The 22,036-nt window shown below is 35.5% G+C and overlaps 2 protein-coding genes across 5 annotated transcripts in view; both read right to left on the bottom strand.

Annotated features, from left to right (window-relative positions):
* Positions 1-2,126: 2,126 nt before the first annotated feature.
* On the bottom strand, positions 2,127-8,496 carry NDUFA12 (NADH:ubiquinone oxidoreductase subunit A12). The gene is made up of 4 exons (XM_063308873.1): positions 8,354-8,496; positions 7,207-7,289; positions 5,312-5,399; positions 2,127-2,381 (listed from the first exon to the last, which is right to left on the bottom strand). The coding sequence occupies exons 1-4, from the start codon at positions 8,440-8,442 to the stop codon at positions 2,201-2,203; spliced, it is 441 nt and encodes a 146-aa protein (XP_063164943.1). The 5' UTR covers positions 8,443-8,496; the 3' UTR covers positions 2,127-2,200.
* A 508-nt stretch (positions 8,497-9,004) lies between these two features.
* The window catches only part of NR2C1 (nuclear receptor subfamily 2 group C member 1), a 33,281-nt gene continuing 20,249 nt past the window's right edge, over positions 9,005-22,036 (bottom strand). For 3 of the 4 annotated variants that reach the window (XM_063308890.1, XM_063308889.1, XM_063308891.1), the window contains 6 exons: positions 21,560-21,725; positions 19,205-19,326; positions 17,236-17,375; positions 14,518-14,655; positions 13,152-13,257; positions 9,005-11,227 (listed from right to left, as the gene is read on the bottom strand). In XM_063308890.1, the coding sequence (XP_063164960.1) occupies positions 11,053-11,227; positions 13,152-13,257; positions 14,518-14,655; positions 17,236-17,375; positions 19,205-19,326; positions 21,560-21,725 (847 nt within the window). In that variant the 3' untranslated portion in view covers positions 9,005-11,052. The remainder of the gene's footprint in view (positions 11,228-13,151; positions 13,258-14,517; positions 14,656-17,235; positions 17,376-19,204; positions 19,327-21,559; positions 21,726-22,036) is intronic. The other variant, XM_063308892.1, reaches the window with a different exon arrangement.

The raw sequence follows: 22,036 nt of genomic DNA, 5'->3' as shown, positions 1-22,036 counted from the left end.
CTGGTTCAGCTAAATGCTAAATCATAGCTGAGTGTCAAAATAAACTCATACACTCCCTCCTCTGGCACAGCAGTGAAAGAACATTGATTTGTTTTTGTATTCACTAAAGATAAATCAAAATTTGTTATACTGTCTAAAATAAAGCAAACAATAGTTAATTGCTAAAACTAATAGTTAATCCAGACAAGCTAACTTGAAACATAGCTTTTAAACTGTTTTCATTAACTTACTAGTTTACGATAAAAACGAGACAAAATGCAGCTAATATACAACAAAACTAGTACGTACTTTGGTTATAATATTAAGCTTAACTATTAATTCTCCAAGTAATAATATGGGAACAGAATTAATTGCATACCATATCTAAATTCTTACCCAAAGACAAAGTTCTGACCTAGTCCTCGGCTTTTATACAGATTTATGCGTAAGAGAACCTCTCATTAAAATTATTAAAATGTATATAAAGTTTCAGGCAGAATAGTGTATATAAAGTGGCACTGAAGATGTATCCTCAGAAAAGTATTTGAATATTTTAAGTGTATTCAAAGATAACAACTAGGACAGAAATTATTATTTTCATATCCAGCCTGACTAGACATAATGAAATAACTTAGCACAGTATGGGCATTATTTGGTTATAACTTTACAACTGTATTTTAAAATTAAATCAATCTGATATTCTATAAGACAGAATGACAGCAGTGAGACAAGGACTTACCTAAAGCATTGATAAGGGCTTACTCAGGGTCTTTTAGAGAGTATATAGAAGAGGTAACATTAGCCCACTGAGTTCCTAGTGAAAGGTACATTAGTCCAGAGGACTTTCGTATTTATAGCTCAGTCACTATACTATATCAAGGAAAAAATATTCCAAATACAGTATTTGACAGTCATTTATTTGATCAATTTTGATGTAAAAACTATTGCAGCTCAGAATTTGATTATAACTATGTATGTTTAGAATATACTAGTGACATTAACAATATACAATTGAAGCTTATCATTTTTACACTACTGATTCTCCTTTTAGATACTGTAAGACTTTAGACAAATCTCAAAAGGATGTTAATGTGCAGCACTTCTCAACATCCTGCACTAACAGTACAACAGTTATACTCTTTCCAAGATCATATCAAAAAGGTAAGAAACAAAGTGTCTGATTTATTAGATTGTACTATTAATTTATAACTATTATATACTTTCACTTTATCGTATTCACCCAGATAGTGTTAGTATCTGACATTCAACAGAGAGTTATATTTCATTAGGTATTTTGCTATGGTGTTCCAGATGGAACCAAGATTTTTTCTGTGGTCCATCTTTCTATCTTGTAAGAGGTTATCCAAGTGTCCGTCATTTATATTTATTTCAGTACTATTTTTATGACATGTTTGATGTTAGTCCATGGTTGACATTCCTCACTTCTGATTCAGTCTCTGGGTAAGATCTTTAGCATTAGTTTTTCCATTACACATTGTGTGACTTGAAGTCTTTCTGCATCTGATTTATATATCCAATAATTTATATATCCTGTAAAGACAACATGGATAAAGATCCATTACTTCATGTTTCCACCCATCTGGTGAGGTCAAGTAGAGTGGGCACCTTCCAGGTCCCATAAATTAAACAGGAAGTGTGTCTTCTCAAAGGCAGCCCTTATCTGCCCTCCAGAATGACATCCTCCCAGAGATCTGTACTGCTTCCCCTTAGTGACTTTATGTAAACTGTTGAAAACTTGGATTGTTTTCCCAGGCCTTGGAAGGGGTGTGTGTGATATGGCCAGCTGTATTCTTGTTTGATATTTATATTTCAAATTTCGTCACCACCCATCTCAAGAGTGACTCTGGGTGGTTTACAATATGTTGTTCTCTTTTAATTGTAGGCCTCAGAGTCACCGAGGAGCTGCGCAATCTCAAAATTTAATTTATTTAAATAATGGTTAGTAAACTTATTATGTTAGAAATGTATGTGACAATGTTTTGTAATGATGCTACTGGATTCTACCAGACTCTCAATTCAACTAAAATATTCCACAAACATTTACTGTTTTACAACATATTATATATTGTTTCCACCCATCCATTACTCAAATAGTTATTTCCCATCAATACTTTGATTTCAAAATGTTTTTATCAAAGCCTTTATTTTAAATAAAGATACACACCAACAATATTTTCTTTGGAAATCACTTTTTTTTCTTTCACTTGCTAGGTGTAGATGGTGGAATCCACTCTTGTATTTTCTTACGTGTTGTAGAGTATGGTACGTACTGTCTAGGAGTACCACTTTCATTTATTTTATGATTTTGGAAAATGAATTTACGACTCACTGGTGGATGTGTTGTTGGGGGCTCTTCTACCATACAGTGAATCCAACGATGCCTTGGAAAGAAAAAAAATACAGCTAATAAATATTTCTTAATTGCATTGAAGGACATACATTTGCACACACAGGTTCACAACAAATCATGTTTTATGGGCAACAGTTATACTACCTAAAACATTAAAAATAGTTACATTTTAAAAATCATGCAGACTCATCAGTTAAATTTTACACTTAATAAATTTAAAGTCATGCTAATTGGACTGAAAGAGACAAACGAAGTTGTCACTAAACCAAGGGCAATTTTTCACCATTCAGCAATCTTGACAAAGCTAAGGCTACAAGATTTGGGTTGCAAAATACTACTTAGTTTTATAGACTTTTCTGCTGCCAACTAATGGTAATCAGGAGTTTTGAAGTACAGGTACAGTAACCCAAGAGAAACCTACATGGGACAAGCTGATTAAACAAAAATATGATGAAAAGATCTGTTGAGGATCCATTTAATTTTCTAAAGGAAAAGCAGGTGAAATTTCCCATATTTACACCACTGATTATATAAAGGATCCAGAGTGACAGTGCTTATTTTATTCATCGTAATTTTAAATTCCCAGAACGTTTCTACATAAAAACAAAAATTTAAGAACACACACACATATATATATATACATACATATAAATAAATAAATATGGCAATGTATGCTTCAAAATGATTCACAGTAGGCATTTCAGAACCCGTGGAAGTACAAACACAGTACCTCTTTATTTTATTTATTTAGAAAACTTATATGGCCTCTTCCAAATAGTGGTGTTTTTTTTTCCAGGCTTCAGTGCAAGACTGAAAAAGACAGGCTGCTTTAACCAAAAAGTCTTCCATTTTACTTTTGAAGTATGCAGATCTTAGAAATTAGCATACTGTATCATTAATACTAAGCAAATCTAAAAAAATTAGAACAAGTTCCTATAAGAATAAAGTTAAATAAAAGCAGCAAAGTTGTTGTTAAATAATAAGTATAATTCATTGAAAGAATGGGAAAAGAGCAATGTTCATGTAATATTTAAAGCTTATCAGTGCTGGTGCAGTTGAACATATCCAACAGTGTAACAGAATATTTAATGAAGGCAACCTTGATTAAGAATGGAAGTATTAATATACACAGCAGTTAAGATTAGACCATAAATGAAAGATATGGCAAAAAAAAATATTATGATAGGCACTGTGCCTTATTTCTAAAGCCCAAAGTAGACCTTATGGTAAATTTGCACAATTATTATGGTAGCTGTTTGGACTATCGTCTCTCTATCTAGACTCTAAAGGAAAATAAAAGGCAACATTATATTATCTGAATCATATTTCTTTTCCATAATAACCAAGGCAGGCTATGGAACTTCATATGTAACATTGTTTTTGGTACTAGTAAATTTATTTTAACATGTTCCTTCATAACTTGCCATATGTGTGTACTATGGAGATATGTTAATGCCTTGGTATATTTTGAAGTGGGGTAAAGATTTAGGAATGTTTATTTGGACTGTTTTTTAAGGCTTGCTTGCTTCCATTTTTGTTCAATGATCTGGATTAAGGTTAACTGGATTGTTTTTAAGGTTTGTTTGATTTTATTCCTTCTTAATAATTTGTTAAGATTTATAAGGTAGAATAATAATTGCTTTTTTAGGTTTAATAGGGTTAAGATTGTTATAGTATTATTAATTATAAAAGTAGACAATTTGTATGCTTTTTAGTTTGATCTTTATTATAGTGGACAGAAATGTATAGAATAGTAGTAGGAAGGAAATAATGAAATAAATGTTTTGGGGGGAGGAAGTTGATTAGGAGGTTTATATACTTTTTTTTCTTTTAACGTAAGGGGAAAGAACAAATGTACTTAGTGATCTTTATAATGTGCTAATAGAATGATTTATAGAAATAATGTGATTTTGGTTTGATATGGAGTAAGGGATTATGGAAATTGCTGTATATTCTTGCTGTTAAAAGTTGGAAGTCTATGTAATCTTTAACATTCTTTTCTTGTGTTTCACACCTTAGTTTTTTTTCTTTTTCTAGTTCTTTGATTTTTTGGAGTTTTTATCTTAGCTTTAAACCTAATAAAATTCTTTAAAAAAAAAAACTTACCATGATAAAATACCCAATGAGGCAATTTAATTTTTCCACATAATGCTACTAATCACTCTACAGGTACATAAAACCAAAATTCCAAAGGGACTGATCAGTTTCCAGTAAGATACGTATGTACATATATACATACGTACATAACGAAGTTTGGTTTGAACCGAACACTTTCACTGATCCGATGGAACTACAGCTCCCAAACTATATGCTATACTAGATCTGGTAAAATATAAGATGTTCCAAATACAGCATACAGCATAAACCACTTCTTATTCCAGAAAATTTCTGGAAAAATGCCAGCTCACTCCCAGGATAGCAAGATCAAGGTGGCCAGGAAGACAAACATAACATTCTGATGATCCCGAGTGATACATTTGCTGGTAGAGGGTTAGAGGCTGAGGTATAGTTTGTTGTTTATTCATTTAGTCAGTTCCGACTCTTCGTGACTTCATGGACCAGCCCACGCCAGAGCTTCCTGTCAGTCGTCAACACCCCCAGCTCCCCCAGGGACGAGTCCGTCACCTCTAGAATATCATCCATCCACCTTGCCCTTGGTCGGCCCCTCTTCCTTTTGCCCTCCACTCTCTCTAGCATCAGCATCTTCTCCACGGTGTCCTGTCTTCTCATTATGTGGCCAAAGTATTTCAGTTTTGCCTTTAATATCATTCCCTCAAGTGAGCAGTCTGGCTTTATTTCCTGGAGGATGGACTGGTTTAGTCCTGGAGGATGGAGGTATAGTTTAAAAGACTCAGATTAATTTCCTTGCTTTACCTCAGATAAACAGAATTGTTCTGAGATGCCAGCTTCACAAGGTTAATAAAAAACATATAAATGTATGTATCAAACTATATGATTTACCATTCAGGAGGTATCATGCTTCCATCTAAGTCCCAGTATGTGTTCTTGCCATTCATTTCACCAGTATATATGACCCACCTATGACGACCTTAAAGATAGCAATTTTTTTTAAAAAAAGTATTAGAATTAAAAAAGGATGTCAGTATGCATGCTATTTTATTAATTACAAACTAATTATTTATTTGTTCAATCGTGTCCAATTCTTGGCAACTGCCTAGACAAGTCCCTGCAGTTTTCTTGGCAAGATTTTTCAAAAGTGGTTTGCCATTGACTCCTTCCTAGGGCTAAAAGAAAGTGACTGGCCCAAGGTCACCCAGCTGGCTTTGTGCCTAAGGCAGGACTAGAACTCATGGTCTCCTGATTTCTAGCCTGATGCCTTAACCATACAACAAACTCGCTTAGCCTTCCACAAAATCAAGTTCTGTGGCCATCTATATTGCCATTGATTTCTTTTGCTTTTAATATCCCAATTCTCAATTTTAGGAAGGACTAGTTTGATACAAGAAAAGAGGATAATTAAGGAAACAAAAAGTACCATTCACATATACAAGCTTTTTTTAAATAGAAGAATTCAGTACAACATATGTAACTTCACCACACTTCTGGCAACTAATATTTTATTTTAGCAATTTAAATAATTGTTATATTGCGAAAAATAACTTCTAACAGTAATGTTTCAAATGGAATTACAAGCACAAATACCTATTTGTTACTATGGAATAAATTACTTGTTTATACTTCCAGTGTTGATACAGATTATCTACCATATTCAATCTTACAAAACTGGCGTTTATAAGCCTCTTAGATAGAATTTCCCTTAGCACTTTTATCTATCTATCTATCTATCTATCTATCTATCTATCTATCTATCTATCTATCTAATTTATCCCCGCCCATCTCCTCCCATCGGAGGCCTCTGGGCGGTTTACAACAAGTGATTAAAACCAACAAAATAATACAAAAAGTAAAATACAGTAAAAATACTATAAATAGAAATAAAAAATAATGAATAATTTACTTTTATTTGTATGAGAAATGTAAAATACCATTTTTAATATACTGAACAACATGATCAGTATAATAATTATGTATGAATTAATCTTCTAATTAAATTATGGGCCCATGTCTTCTTGATTGTTTCTACCTGTCCTATCTGATCCAGCAGGAGAGGCATGTTGCGGGTACTGTTGGCCAAGGAATGTCCGCTGGGGGAGCCCAAAGAACAGCTTTTTCTGCTTCTGGAACATCATCCCTCCTGAGATTTGATTTGTCCCCACCCTGCTGCCTTTTGGAAAGCCTTGAAAACTTGGTTCTGTGCCTGAGCCTGGGGCCCCAGGTGTGTGATGGAGCCTGTTTCCTGGCTATGTGGAAGGTCTTTTATGTTTGTTCGGCTACAAGTTTTTTTTCTGTGTTTCAGTTTTAAGTTTACTTTAGTAATTGTATATATTTTTATTTTAAAAATCCAGTCTGCCCAGAGTATGGTATGTGAGATGGGCAGCCACATAAATCAAATGAATAGTTTTAAAACACTAACACTGTTTAATGTCTATTTTTATATGCATGAACTTTTAAAAAAAATAGTAGTAGTATTTTTTAAAGCTAAAATAGTGCCAGAAAAGCAAGATCAACATCTGGATTAGGCATCCAAAAGACCTGAATACTATCTATTTAATCCCTTTTTAAATATCTTTATTTGAGCTAAAATCTAAGTTTCTGTTGTGGTAACAGTGACTTCTTATTGCTATTGGCTTTTTCTATTTAACATCAAATTGAATTAGGAGAGAAACCCATATAAGACACACAGGGAAAAAAATGCCTTCATTGTTGGTAAATGTTTTAGGTAATCCAACTTCTTTAGAAGAACAAACACAAATAATCCAAGTATCTTTACTTACCCAAAAAAAATCTTCTGTCTTCATAGTATTTGTTTCCATACTTATCGATCCCTACTAGAGTACCAATCTTCAGATCATTAACCCTGTAAATTCCCAAAAGAAACAGGATAAAATCTCCAAGGGGTTTATAGTTATATGATAGCCTACACCTACAGGCTTTGCATGCAGAAGGTCTCAGGTTTAACCTCTGCCATCTTCAGATAAACTGTGAAAGTCTCTTGTTTGACAGTCTGGAGATCACTGTTAGATAAAGTAATAATGCAAAAATATCAGTACAGTAAGGCAAGTTGATTGGTTTTACTTTTCAAATATCTTATTAAGGCAACCCAATGGATAAGAAACTTTTTCAGTTGCTGCTCCAGATAAATAAAACTATTAGGATTATGGGGGAAGATGAAGACAAAAATGCCCCCAAATATACTATTTTATAAGCATATTCTGTAAAGCTTATATATAAAACTGTAGAAGCATTATTTCTACATAACTTGCTTGCAGCTAAACAAACTATCTGCCAAATGAGCTTAGACAAAATAGTCTTTTGGGTAGCAGCCTAAAAAATTATCCGCAAATAATCTTAATCATCTATCTGTTCACCTCCAAGTGACCAGAAAAGCTTCACTGTGTTACTTAGACCAGTTATCCCATCCCCATAGCACAGCACCAGTGAAACAAGCAAATGTGTTTCTTAGTCCAGTCACAGTAACCTTGTAAAATGCTGAGGTCGAGAGACAAGGAACAGCTCGAGGTCGCTGCTGGGGCAGGTTATGATTGAATGCAATCTGGCCCTCCCCAAGCCTCGGACGGTGCTATAGCATTTTGGTCCTCGTTTAGCTTTCACACGGATCCTCTTAAACCCCAGTTAAGAGGAGCGCAAAGTTAGAGAAAGCTTTCCAAAAGTGACCTCCCAGGGGCTTTTGCAGCAACTACAAGGTTACCCTAGTTCCCGTCCTCGAGAGAAACCCGCTCCGGACACCAAAGGTCAGCTTCCCTTCGACCCTTTTCTGCTTAACTCACGAATATCTGGAAATATTCTGCGGGTCATGCCATTCAACCCAGCGAGCCGCAGTCTCCAGCAAGGCGCTCTCCAGCTGGAAAGGACCGCCCGCCCTCGTTTTCCACGCTTGTGCAACCAGCACACCCTTTTCACCTGAGCAGCTGCCACATAGCACCACGAATGCCACCATGTCCACCGAGCTGTTGCAACGCCCTCTTCATCACCTGCAAGTACTCCGCCATTTTCCCTGCGCCCGCGGAGCTCCGACGTCTCGCGGACTTGGCGCCTGCGCCGCGGCTCCTCCCTCCTCGCTGGCGATAGAACGGGGATGGTAAAGGAACTTGTCCGGCCCTGTAGGCGTTACTCTCTCGGCTGCGCGTGCAGGAAAAAAGGCGAGGTAATTTCCAGACACAACGTAGAGCAAAGCAGTGAATTTCCGTGAAAAAGATGAAGAACGAAATCTAACCACTTAGGAGGATGAGTTTTATCTCGCCATCTTACAACATTTTCAGCTTAAGTATTACTCAAATATGCATCAGACTATCAGTTTGGTGGTTATTTCTGCTTTCAAACTCTAAAACTCATATATCTCTAAACAGGAAACCAAACTAAATTATATATAGATGGGGAAAGCAAACAGATGTTAACGGCTCAGCGATAAACAGCTGAAAAAACCTAAAGATCCAAAGTGTGTTCATGCATTAAACTTCTGTAAAATGTTAATTATAAACATGAATTACAGTATATTGAACTAATATTTACAGTTGACCTGAACTATTTTTTTTAAAAATGAGATTAACAGGATTCTATAATAAAAGTTGCAATTTATTTTTTAAAAAATACAGCCAAAATAGAATTTACACTTCTTCAGGTTTCAAGACATTTACAATAGTATATTATACAGCAAGGTAGTAATTGGGACATTCTGATGTGTACACTAGAAGTGAACCACTAAAATGAATGAAAAATTGGAATGGAATACAGAAACAATTCCTACTGACTGCAGAACACATGTACTGACACCATTTAGGAAGGTGTGCATTCAAATGATTTTTAATTATGCTTTAAAACAGGACAAGTTATATCTGCAAGATGTTCCCAAAAACACATCATCAAAAAGCTACCACAACTGTAGATATGAATATCTGCATGTGCCCAAGTGTATGCATATATTTTTTGTGTGTAAAAAAATTAACTGTTCAGTTCATTATTTTTAGGTGTTTCATTGTGAAATATATAAAAGATATCCCTTTCTATTTAAATAATTTTTAAAACTTTGAAGTAAATAATCTTATCTATCACATTACATAACCCCCTTTTTATTAATTAGTAAAGCCCATAATTTGACAGAGGTGGTTGTAATTGCTGATTAAGAATATCTGAAATAAGGGTAAATTGAGAGAACACCACTATATCAGCAACTCCTGATATAGCAATATATTGTATTAATACTTAACTAACTTTATTAAACAATAACTAAGGAAAAACCAGGCCTTTAATAAATCTGAAAAAATGCATCTGGAAAAGGTTTTCAAAAGCTGAAAATACAAAGCAGCAAATTCAAACATGGAAACATAAAATATGAAATAATTAGGATTCTAGTGCAATTGCTGCTTTTTAGGAACAACATACCATTCAGTAAGTAAAACATATATTTCATCATGGTTTAACTGCTTATTCACTTATCACCTTTTCAGAAATTTTCTCTAGGCTTATCTGAATTCTTTTATGAAAACCTGAAACTTAAATCTTGAAAGCCATAGAATTGAGAAAAGAAATTCATTTCCAATAAAAGTGGTAATTTTTGCATCCAGTAATGTAATTCTGATGGTGGAACAGCATCAATCTGGAAAAATTCTTCCTCCATCTTTCATTTCCTCTATGTTCTCCCCAAATCTGCTCCAAGTTTAAGGAAAGGGAGCAAACCTGGGATACACAAGGATGTAGAAAAGGAGAGAAGGAAATTACACTGTGTAAGCATTGTTGCTCACATAACATTGGATGTGGCTGAATGTGTTGTTTCACAGACTTGCATACAAAGAAATTCAATAAATTCCAAATTTATCTAGAAACGTGGATAAACATTATTAAAGTAAGCATAATTGGCAATGGCAAATTATTCTGCATTTATAAATAACAGGATTTAGGAAATAATTCTTGATGTGATTAAAATATCTAGGATTGTTTTTACTTTGAAATCTTATTAGCAACTGATATAACTCTGAACATAACAATTATTTGTACTTCAAATTAATCTAAGTACTGCATAAGATGTAATCACTGATTGGGACACTAACAGGAGATAATGCCCTATCTGTTTAAGTAACTCCAAATCACCTGTTACTCAATAAAAAATTAACTTGTGAAAAAATCTGTTGAAAGTTATCCAAAACTTTGACACTCAGTCCCATCAGAAATGAAGGCAGAAATGAAACTGACAAGAGTAACAAGATCCAGAACATTTGCGAAAAAAAGTTTATTTGTCCTAGTATCAAGTTGAAATGCTTTTATGAAACTTCTCTTTTTCAAAGGTTAGCTTTTGTGTATTTGCTTGGAGTTCCCAAGTTCCATGTATAGCTAAGCTACAAAAATAGGATGAACTACACTTCTTGATTTTCATTAATTATCAGAAATGTACAAAGTTCTTGAAAATCAGATAAAAGATAAGTCATCCTGTACCACTGAAGATAATCCATTGTGTTTTCCAAATGCATTGCTAAAGAGGAATTAGCACCCTCCTTTATTTTTCGTGCTATGCCTTCACAGGAAAACGTTTTTTCAATCTCTTGGAGATAATGTACATTTACAGTCACCATGATCGCCATGGTATAGAACATGTGGTTTAATGTTTTTTATATAGTATGACCAATTATTTGAGAGTTGTAGTCTGCAGTCTCCATTCGTAGAATATATGGTATGATACTGTCAATCTGAACATTTCCAATTAGTCCTGCAAAAAACAGTTCTTCTGTGATAGCTGCACTCATCAGTCTTAAGGCCGGCAATCTGAGAAGTAGCCTAGAGAGCCTGGAAGATAGATTTGACAAAGAGTGGCACACTTTTACATGCAAAGATGAGACTGATTCTATAATACCATCAATTATTAGGAAACAAAAGTATAGTTTTCCAGCAATAAATGCTAAATCAAACCATTATGACCATCAAATTTTTATTACTGCCCAGAGTCCCCCTCTTTGGCAATTATAGAAGTTTTAATAATAAATAAATAAATAAATCATATCTTTCATGATACAGCTCCTGTTGGCAAATCTTCAAGCTAGACACATCATTTCTGGCACTGTTAACAGATATTATGTGAACACCTCCCCCTACCTCATGCTCCAAAGCACATTTTTCCCTTTGAATCCAAAGTGATGAACAGCTCTACAACTGTAATTAAATCTGAATAGTCTGTCTGTGTAAATTTCATTACAATTTATCCTATGGATTAGCTTTAGCAGAAACAGCAATTAGACAGTTTGACTGATAACTTCATTTTGGTCAGTGACCACCTTAAAACAAGATATAACAAAATCCAGCTATGCAAGTGTAATCTATATAGGTATAAATAAAATGATATGGCATTGCATTCTGTTAACATTAAAACTAGGAGCTAAAACTAATACTTAAGATTAGGTTAGATTTAAAAAAAGAACCATAAAATTAGTTATAAGTGAATTCTACAACTAGATACTCAGTTTATGGTGCAGTAAATTATGATATAAACATAAATCCTACTATAAAATCTAATAATCTAGGATAATAAGCGAGCAATTGATAGTTCATATATGACCAAAAATTGAGGGGGCAAACATGAAGAGGTTACTCAAGTAGACTAGAAGTCAGTCAGTTGCACAAATTCAGAGCTGCTGTGCAAAATTTTGCTACATTATGCATAATAAGGCTCAGCAATTATATATATTACTGTTGTGATAGCTCATCCTAGCCCTGGGTGGCAAGGGACAAATACTCTGCCCTACTTGCTAGTAATTCTGATCGTAAATTACTACATTTCATTCATGTACTTTTGCAAGTGATTAAATCCTAAAAACTGCACAAGAACATACAAGGATTAGGCCAAGTAACTTTTCAGTCCAGCAGTCTTCCGCCAAAAGGAAGCAGCCACATGCCACTGACTAGTTCACTAGCACCCTAAATAGTACACCCAAGTTTACAGTGTAACAGCAGGTAGTCTGTATTGTCAATACAACAGTCTAAACAGCTATGGAGACAGAATAAAACCATCTTGTGTTTCCTTTGTAGCAAAATAGTGGCCTGTTTCACAGTATAGCTAGCAGTTGTATTTATTAGCTGTACCATATGAAAAGCAAGATGCTTAGAGGAATGCCACACTGGCAGCAGGACTGAGATTTGGACTTCCTTCAGGCATTATTTACTAGGGTGAATCCTGTCTGAATCCTGATTTTATAAGATCTTACATAAATAGTAGTTGATTCAAAGAATATGCTACATTTTAAACCCTTATTTGTTGATAGAATCATTTTTCTGCCATAGAAAAAGGGTTCATGTTCAAGTGAATACAATATTGTCCGGAACAGACAGAATTTCTACAAGTGGTACTACATTTGAAATATTTATTTGTACAAAGTATCTGACAGGTTCTTGATTTATGTACTTTTCAATGGCATTGTTTACTTTTTCACACTAATAAACATGTAAATTTGTTTGCAGCCCTACAGTATTGATTTTTTACTAGACTATATACAACCTGTAACTTTACACCCTATTATTTTGGAGGAAAAATCAAATATAATGTAAGTTGATATCTACTATTCATTTGATGTTACTCCTGGAAGAAAATGCAACAGTGTAACACTATAGCAGTATCACTCCATAGTGAATATAGGAAAAAGCTTGAGGTTTTCCGAACAATTTTTAAAAGCAGCATTTTAAAAAATTGAAAACAGATACTTGTACAGATTCTACTCACCTGTAGGTATCATCTGGATATACTTTCATTACATAATCCTGAAATTCCATATATGCCTTTTCTTGAAATTTTTCAATCTGTACCACATTTTCTAAGCCTGGGTGATCTAAAACAAATCTACAGTTATATTTACTTCGAATAATATAGCTATAAGAAGGAGGCAACCAAACATACTTTATGACAAATATTTTGATTTTAAAATTGTTCATCACCTGTTGAGAAGTAGGACTGTAACATTTACAGTGATTTTGTTGGAATAATGTTTTATCTGAATAGGTAGAAACATCAGAACTCAATGGTTCCTATAAAAATGTATAAGAACCCCAAATCCTTGTGTGGTAATAATCACATTACAAAATTGGTTCATTCCTTCCAAGACCCATCCAGAATAGAGGGCAGCATTCTGTACATTAATTGAAGCTTTCTAGGAAATCAAGACAGATTTCCAAGAGGCACCCTGCTTCCCCAATAAAATCAAATAAATCCTGAGATCTTGCATCAAATTACTAACATTTTGTGAGGTTTTGACAGTATAGCATGAGATTTTGTAAAATTTTTGTGAACTGCCAGACCCAGTTTAAGGATGACTCCACAAAAAACATGTTACTGAGAAATATACATTCTCAGATTCTTCAAATTGCTCCACTCCAGCATCATGTCCATGTAAATTCAGTATCAGTTTTGGACCTCACCCACAGCCCTGATACTGATTCAAACTGACTGAGATGTCCATATATGCTTGATAATAGCAATGTACACTTAGGTTATTTTTTATTTTTATTTTTTTATCTTTTATCCCGCCTTTATTATTTTTTACAAATAAGGCGGGGAACATACCTAATGCTCCTTCCTCCTCCTATTTTCCCCACAATGACAACTCTGTAAGGTGAGTTAGGCTGAGAAAGAGTGACTGGCCCAAAGTCACCCAGCTGACTTTCATGCCTAAGGTGGGACTAGAACTCACAGTCTCCTGGTTTCTAGCCTGGAGCCTTAACCACTAGACCAAACTGGCTATATCTGTGTATTGATGAAATGGAATCTGAGAAACTTTGATGATCTCAGTCAACATACTCATAGAAAAGTTAACAACTATGACACAAGATAGTTCCCCCAAGAGGAGAATGTTTGCACCCAAAATATAATCAAATATGCCTGGATCAGATATATCTGGAATTAGTGTGACCTCAAGTAAAATATCTGCTTTAGCAACAAGAATTTTTCAACATAAGAAAACTGGATGGTAAGATGAATTTAGTTAAAGCAGTCATGCATAAGAATTTATATATGAGAAGGCCACTTTTCTATAGACCATACTTTTACACAGACAGATCAAGGACAAATGCTTTAACTTCACCTGTTTACATACCGGGACTGAAGAGAACAATTGCTTTCAAATAAGCATATTCATAACCATCAAGACAAAGCTTCACCATACTGTTACAGAACTCCTGCAGTTTGAAGATATGCTCCATCACTAGCTTTCCTCTATCTGCTGACAACTTATCTACATTAACACAAAGCAATACAAAGGTTCTTACTAATTTAGAATTTTAAATTATTTTAAATTGAAATAAATTTCAATCTAGATAACCAGTTATACTCTCAATTTAAAAAATAGTTAATTGCACTTTTCACACTGTCTGTACAACAATAATGTTAGTACTCTGTCTGTAGAAATAAGACATACATATATTCTGTTACAGTTAACTGAAGTCTCAGCTAATTCATTGAGATATACTAATTAATTACAGATGAACAGAAATAATGAATGAATGAAATGATAGACAAGGATAGTGTAATAGTAAAATGATATATGAAATAATGGGAGAATTAGAAATGTTTCTACATTTACTGTTTTCCCTTGAATTGCCATCTTTTGTTCATCTGCTTTTTGCATAACATCCAAGTACCACTAAATAATGACACTTCCTTATACTATGTTTTTTATGCACTATTATTATTGGCAAAAAAATTTATACTAGCCTGTCCAGGGTATAATAGTAAAAATTAGCTAACGCTTTTTAAAGAGACCATTTATTCGCTGGACCCTACTGTTCTGGATAATTTTTGTCCAGTCTCCCACCTCCCTGTTTTGGGGAAGGTGGTTGAGAAAGTGGTGGCTTTACAGCTCCAGAGGGTCCTGGAGGAAATGGATTATCTAGACCCCTTTCAGTCAGGTTTCAGGCCTGGTTATGGGACAGAAACAGCATTGGTCACACTTATGGATAATCTATGGTGGGAGCGGGATGGTGGCAGTGCATCCATCCTTGCTCTTCTTGACCTCTCAGAGGCTTTTGATACCATCAACCATGGTATCCTTTTGGGTCGGCTTAGGGAGTTGGGGGTGGGCATGGTTCTGAGCTGGTTCACCTCCTTCCTCCAGGGCCAGTCCCAATCGGTGGTGATAGGGAGCGAGAGATCCGACCCTCGGCCCCTCCTTTGTCGGGTACCGCAGGGTTCGGTTCTCTCTCTGCTCCTTTTCAACATCTATATGAAACGGCTGGGCAAGATCGTCCGTCACCATGGGGTGAGATATCATCAATATGCTGATGATACTCAATTATACATCTCCATCCCGGGTGAAGTAAGTTATGCTGTGACTGCCCTTTCTTGGTGCCTGGGGGCTGTGGAGGTCTGGATGGGGAACAACAGGCTTCAGCTGAACCCTGGTAAGACGGAGTGGCTGCGGGTTAATGGCTCTTCCGTATCTGGGACTTTGTCATCTTTGGTTCTTGATGGGGTTGCACTGCCCCAGACAGACCCAGTGCGTAATCTGGGGTCCTCCTGGACTCATGGCTCCTACTCGAAGAGCAGGTGGCAGCCATGGCCAGGACGGCCTTTGTGCAGCTTCGTGCTATGCACCAGTTACGCCCTTTCCTGGATCAGGAGGCCCTTCAAACAGTCACTCATGCCCTTGTTATCTCCCATATAGACTATTGCAATGCGCTCTACATGGGGCTACCCTTGAAGAGTATCTGGAAGCTTTAGCTGGTCCAGAATGCAGCCATGTGGGCTGTGTTTGGTGCCCCTAGAAGGGCACATGTAACACTGCTGCTGTGCGAGCTGCACTGAGTACCAGTTTGCTTCTGGGTCCAATTCAAGGTGTTGGTTATCACCTTGAAAGCCCTACATGGCATGGGGCCAGGTTACCTGAGGGACCACCTCTTCCCCATCACATCAGCCCATCCCACCCGATCATGCAGAGAGGGCATGTTATGGACCCCGTCTGTGAGAGAACTTTGTTTGGCGGGGTCCAGGAAGAGAGCCTTCTCTGCAGCAGCTCCCGCCCTGTGGAACATGCTACCCCCAGAGGTAAGGTTAGCCCCATCGCTCCTGGCCTTCCGGAGGAATCTGAAGACCTGGCTCTGCCGCCTTGCTTGGGGCAGAGAGAGGAGTAGTTCCGCATGGGGATGGCTGGTATCCTAGACCACTCCTCCCATGTATGGACTGTATTCTTCTGCCACTTGGATTTTATTTATATTCTTATTTTTACTCTTATTTTTATATTTATTTATTAAGAGTAATGATGTATTTATATATTGTATTTATATTGGCTGTTCACTGTTTTAATTGACTACTTTATTGTAAACTGTCCAGAGTCCCCCAATGGGAGGAGATAGGCAGGGACAAAATAAACAAACGAACAAATAAATTTAGCCCAACTAAGAAGTTAGTGATTTACTGTCCTTTTATTAGCCAGCTAATGGTGAGTATTTCCTATTTCCCCTTACTTTTGTAATGAAATAGTGCCTATTTTACCAAAAAAGAATTAAAGCAGCAATTCTTTTTCTCATGAATACATTTAAATACACACTTATCAATTTAGCATTATTTATATTACCACAGAGTACATTACATTTGACAGACTGCCATTAAAGGCAGTCTTCATCATTAAAGATGAAGTCTGAAAACTGAACAGGCTAAATTTGAAGAAAGAAAAAGAAGGAAAGGGTACATGTGGCAAAAACAAATATAAGTACAATTAGATGCAAGTACACCTTAAGATTTCAATAGCAAAACAACGATAACACAAGTTACTGAGACCACCCATACCCACTTCAGACACTGGTAAGAATATATTTACCTTGTTGTAAACTATTGTGAAGGTGATTAACAAATGCGGTTAATATAGTTGCTACATTCATTACTTGTGAACACTGTGCAAGACCAAGTGTAAAAAGTTCATTCCAGCAGGCCTTTACTAGTGATATGCTATTATCTTGCCTATTTAAAAAAAAAATTATATTAATGAAAATGTCTGCTTGAGTTCAACATATAATGTGCATAACTCTGATATGCAGTCTTTCTCATTATACAAGGAAAGTTCCTGGCATACTTTTAATGAAATGTGTCTCAGCAATAAATTTAGTGCAGGAATCGGGGAAAAACAGGGGGCTGGCTATTAGTTGGTTCACACCCATCACACAATGCCATAAACAATGCTTTATAAACTACAGTGGGTTGGATTCATATAATATATTAAATCAAACCAAGTCAGCCACATTATAGTTTAGCATTAATGCATTTAAATCCACCCAACAAGTCATATGGTAAAATTCTCCCTGGAATACTGTATTTAAGATGCTGATCATCTTTGTGGTATCAGTTCAGTTGCAGGTATCTGACATGACAGAAACTGAAATAGAAACACTGAGAGAAGCCATGTCTGAAAATGTTCTAATAAGATAAAAATAATCTATCCCCTTACTTGGCCTTTTGGGAATTAATCAAAGTGAATATTTGTAGCTCAGGGTTGAACTGTGGAGTCTTTGGTGCTCTCTGAGCCTTGTTGTTTTCTTGCAGACGTTTCATTGCCAGACTAGGCAACATCTTCAGTGCGAAGAGGGAATGGGCCTTGCTCTCAGTTTATATACTGTGGCTACGGTATATAAACTGAGAACAAGGCCCACTCCCTCTTCGCACTGAAAATGTTGCCTAGTCTGGCAATGAAACGTCTGCAAGAAAACAACAAGGCTCAGAGAGCACCAAGGACTCCACTTTTGGGAATTGCATTTGGAAAGTATCAGCTTGGAAAAAGCTAGGTAAAGTTCTTGATACTGTCATATGAGTAAGGATGGCGAGCAGCATTTCTTGGTTTTCTGAAGACATTTCTAAACGTCTCTCCTTAATTTCTTGTTCCTCCCTCTTTCGATGGGAGTAAGAGTTTGTTAGGATTGATGTCCTAACAGCCAGGAAACACACTGAGACAAGGAACTGGTCTCTAATGTTTATTGCTAGTACATAACAGGAATCCTAACAAACTGAAGAAGCGTGGGAAAAACCCAGACATATAAACCCCAAAGGTTAAGGCGGTCCCGATCTGTGTCTCTTTGAATGGCTGACCAATTCCTCAGTGCTACGCATGCGCTTGACAGTCTGGATGGGAGCCCCCTGCTCGCCATCCTTACTCATGACAGATACTTTGGATTTAAGATGTGTTTGAGCCTTAATTAATATAAATCTGTGTTATAAATCAAGCTCAATTGGGAAAAATCCTGGTCTTGCTTTTTTGTTTCTAAAATGAAGGCCAGATAAACATAAGCTATGCCACTATGCCTTTTTTCTTATGTGTAAGGCATGAGAAATAACAAGCAAGCTTCAGTTATTTTATTTGGTCATGGCAAGTGCATCATCATCCTCTGCTAAGCATGATCACTAGGAGGTTATTATGACAGTTATGCAAAATAAGCAAAATATCCAGAATACTCTGGCCATAACAGTTTACTCTGTCAAGAGCTGCCTGCTGTAAACTAGAAGAAAAGTTGGAGAAGAGATTGGAAGCCATTTGAAAATGCTTAGGTTGACTTTAAGCAATGCCACTTAAGTTTGCATGCTCTCCTCTTCCCAGGAAAGGCTAGGATCTTGTATAAAAAGATTTGGCTTGGCCAGCTAAAAATTATAGATTTCTAATTGTCTGTATCCATACACCAAAGCAACAATATAATTATGTTAAAATTATTGAAACTAAATATTTTAACATGAAAAGTATACATATACCAACAGGGATATTGCTTGGAAACCTGATTATGTAACTTAATTTTTTCAATACTTACCCTAAAGCTTGAAAGGAAGGAATAGAACGGGCCCAGTGCATAGATAAGAAAAGCAGTCTGGAAGCTGATTCACAAATATAATGAACATTCAAATACTCAGGCATAGGTGAAGGCATGGTGAGCTGTCAGAAAAGAATTTTAAAAATGAACTTGTCTGATATAATTTGTATATTAACAAGAATAAATTAATATATTAATGAAGTAGTAGTAAAGAATATAATTCAAAGCCTAGTATACTATCAACAATCAGAATTGGAAAGCTTTATGATTAATACCATTATTCTCAATAATCCATCTCAGAGAAATGAATTATTAAAAAAATAATATAAACATTTTAATATAAATTTATTTCCTTCAATAAAAGAACTGTACTAAGAGTTAGTAAGAGCACAGTCAAAATATTTTACAAAATAAGCAAGTAGACTGTTAATCTCTTCCATTTCAGTATCATTGTTATCTTAGCAAAAGTATTTAAAACAGAAGAGTTTAAATTATCCTTTTCGTTCCAAATATGCCCCACAGCAGTTTCCCCAGCTAATTCCCTTTCCTTCTAATTCATGCTTATTTATATTTCCCTAAATTCTCTGTTGTGGCACCTGCTGTTTGGAACAGCCTTCCCCAAGATTTGGAGGCCTTCTGGAGGGCTGTTAAGACCTGGCTTTTCCCCCAAGCACTAGGGCTGAAATATTATGAGTGCCCAATATATATGTGTTGGCTTTGTAAATTTTCTACATGGTGCCTTGGTTTTCTTTTAAATTGGATTATTTTAACTTTGGTTATATTATTTTTCTTGTAAAGTAGTTGTTGGCTGCTCAGAGTTATGCATTTATATCAGTGCCCATATACATTTTCTATATAAATAAATACATTGTTGCTCTTTGCGCTTACTCTACTCACCATTAGCACTCAAGAATTTTTTAACTCAAGCAAATACTTATTTTCTGTGCACTCTCACTTTCTTTAGGAACCTTCTCACAGTACTACTTTTTCAAATATTGACACTTTGGAATGTTTTATTCTTATCTGTCCTCTCCACCAAATATCACCAAAAATAGCACAGAAAAAAGTTAGGCTCTGACTTAAGTCAACTAACAGAACTGTTGCTTGAGATTGAGAAAACAAGTGCAACGGAGAAGCTGGCAATAATGTGCATCAGCTTAATGTGTACCAGAGGCTGTACCCACTCTGCTATGGGTAAATCAAAATACAAGGTCATTTCAAAATATATGTTCCTATAAAGAAGAACCAGTTAAGCTGGGGGGTTTTCAGGAAAGATACTAGTGGATTATTTTTAGACAATGATCAGTAAGGCTGAATAGTATTTCAAAATATGTAACATCTATATTTCAATTAACTGTTCTGGGACCAGTTGTACAATATCACATGATTCATATTTCAAAAATAACTACAGATTAGTCCTTCACTGGTATGAAGTTGGTGGAGGGATTTTGAGGAACTGAACAACTGTCATGAAAAACTGAGCTATGTAGTTAGATGGACTTAATTCTACAATTGTACTTACAGAAAGGAGCAGAATGAATCAAGAAATTAAGTCATATAACAATGGGATGCATACTGAATGTTAAAAAGGGCCATAACCAGTACGCTCTACAAAAAACTGAATTTCTTTTACAAAGAAATGTGATGTCTGTACTGGTTTTGATACGTGAAAGAATTTATTATTTAACAGCATATTATTAAAATGCATCATTAAGAGGTAGAAACTTGGTTGGAAAAATCAAAATAGCCACATCCTGTATGAATTATTTACATTGTTTTATTTAATTTCACATCTAGCAAAATTAGTCTACAGACTCCTTATGGGGATATTTAGTATCCATATATATTAGAATTTCTATTAAACCATTCTATTATGCTCATTCACTGCAGAAAATATCAACTCTCCAAAGATATTTAGGGAACACTGTGTTAAATGTTCTATACAGGTAGTCCTTCTTTAGCAACTGCCCAGTACAGCGATCGTTCACAGTTACGACAGTGATGAAAAAGTAACTTTGCAATCAATCCTCACATTTCAACCTTCGCAGGTCTGTAAAGCAAAGGAAAGCTGAAGAAAGATCATAAGCACAGTCACAGTTTCACTTAGTGACCTCTCTGCTTAATGACTGAGTTGCCGATCCCAATTGCGATCGCTAAACAAGGACTATATGTATTGTACAGTGAAGCAATTGCATATATTCTCTAGAAATATCACCCATTGAACTCAAGTACATTCCTCAAATATTAAATGTATATAACCTCTAACTTTAAAATAACCTCTACATAAGTTAAACAGCACAGATGAAATATGAAATATAAATAAATAAAATATAAATGAATGCATATTTTAAGTACCCTGAAAGCTACATGAGCATCAGTAAGTAGCGGGCCCTCTATTTCAACAATATTCATGCTTGCTTCTTCTCCAACTAGACGTGCGCTTGCTTCCATACTTTCTGCAGAACTCAGACATGGTGCACTCTCTCCTGGGTTTAATGCTTTTGCAAGAGTATCAAATGCCCTATAAACAAAACATTGAAAACTAAGATTAATCAACTTCAAAAGGCAAAAAATATTTCTGAAAAGTTATAGATCAAAAAAATGCCAATTAAATTAAATTTTAAGAGGAAAGGGATAACGAGAAATGAATTCCCAGATATTGAATTCTGAAGAACAAATAGGACGAACCTGAAGCTTAAACACCACAACCTAAGGGAGTATTTTACTTTTAGTACAAAGTATTGGGGCATGAGCCATAAGCATGAGGGTGCTGATAATTAATACAGTTCATTTTTACTATCTGACATGCCTACAGCCTCAAAGCTCTCTGTC

This window comes from Candoia aspera, chromosome 7 (assembly GCF_035149785.1).
Source record: "Candoia aspera isolate rCanAsp1 chromosome 7, rCanAsp1.hap2, whole genome shotgun sequence".
Lineage (NCBI taxonomy): Eukaryota > Metazoa > Chordata > Lepidosauria > Squamata > Boidae > Candoia > Candoia aspera.
Note: the sequence above shows the minus strand (reverse complement) of the source record. Positions and strands in the feature narration are given on the sequence as shown.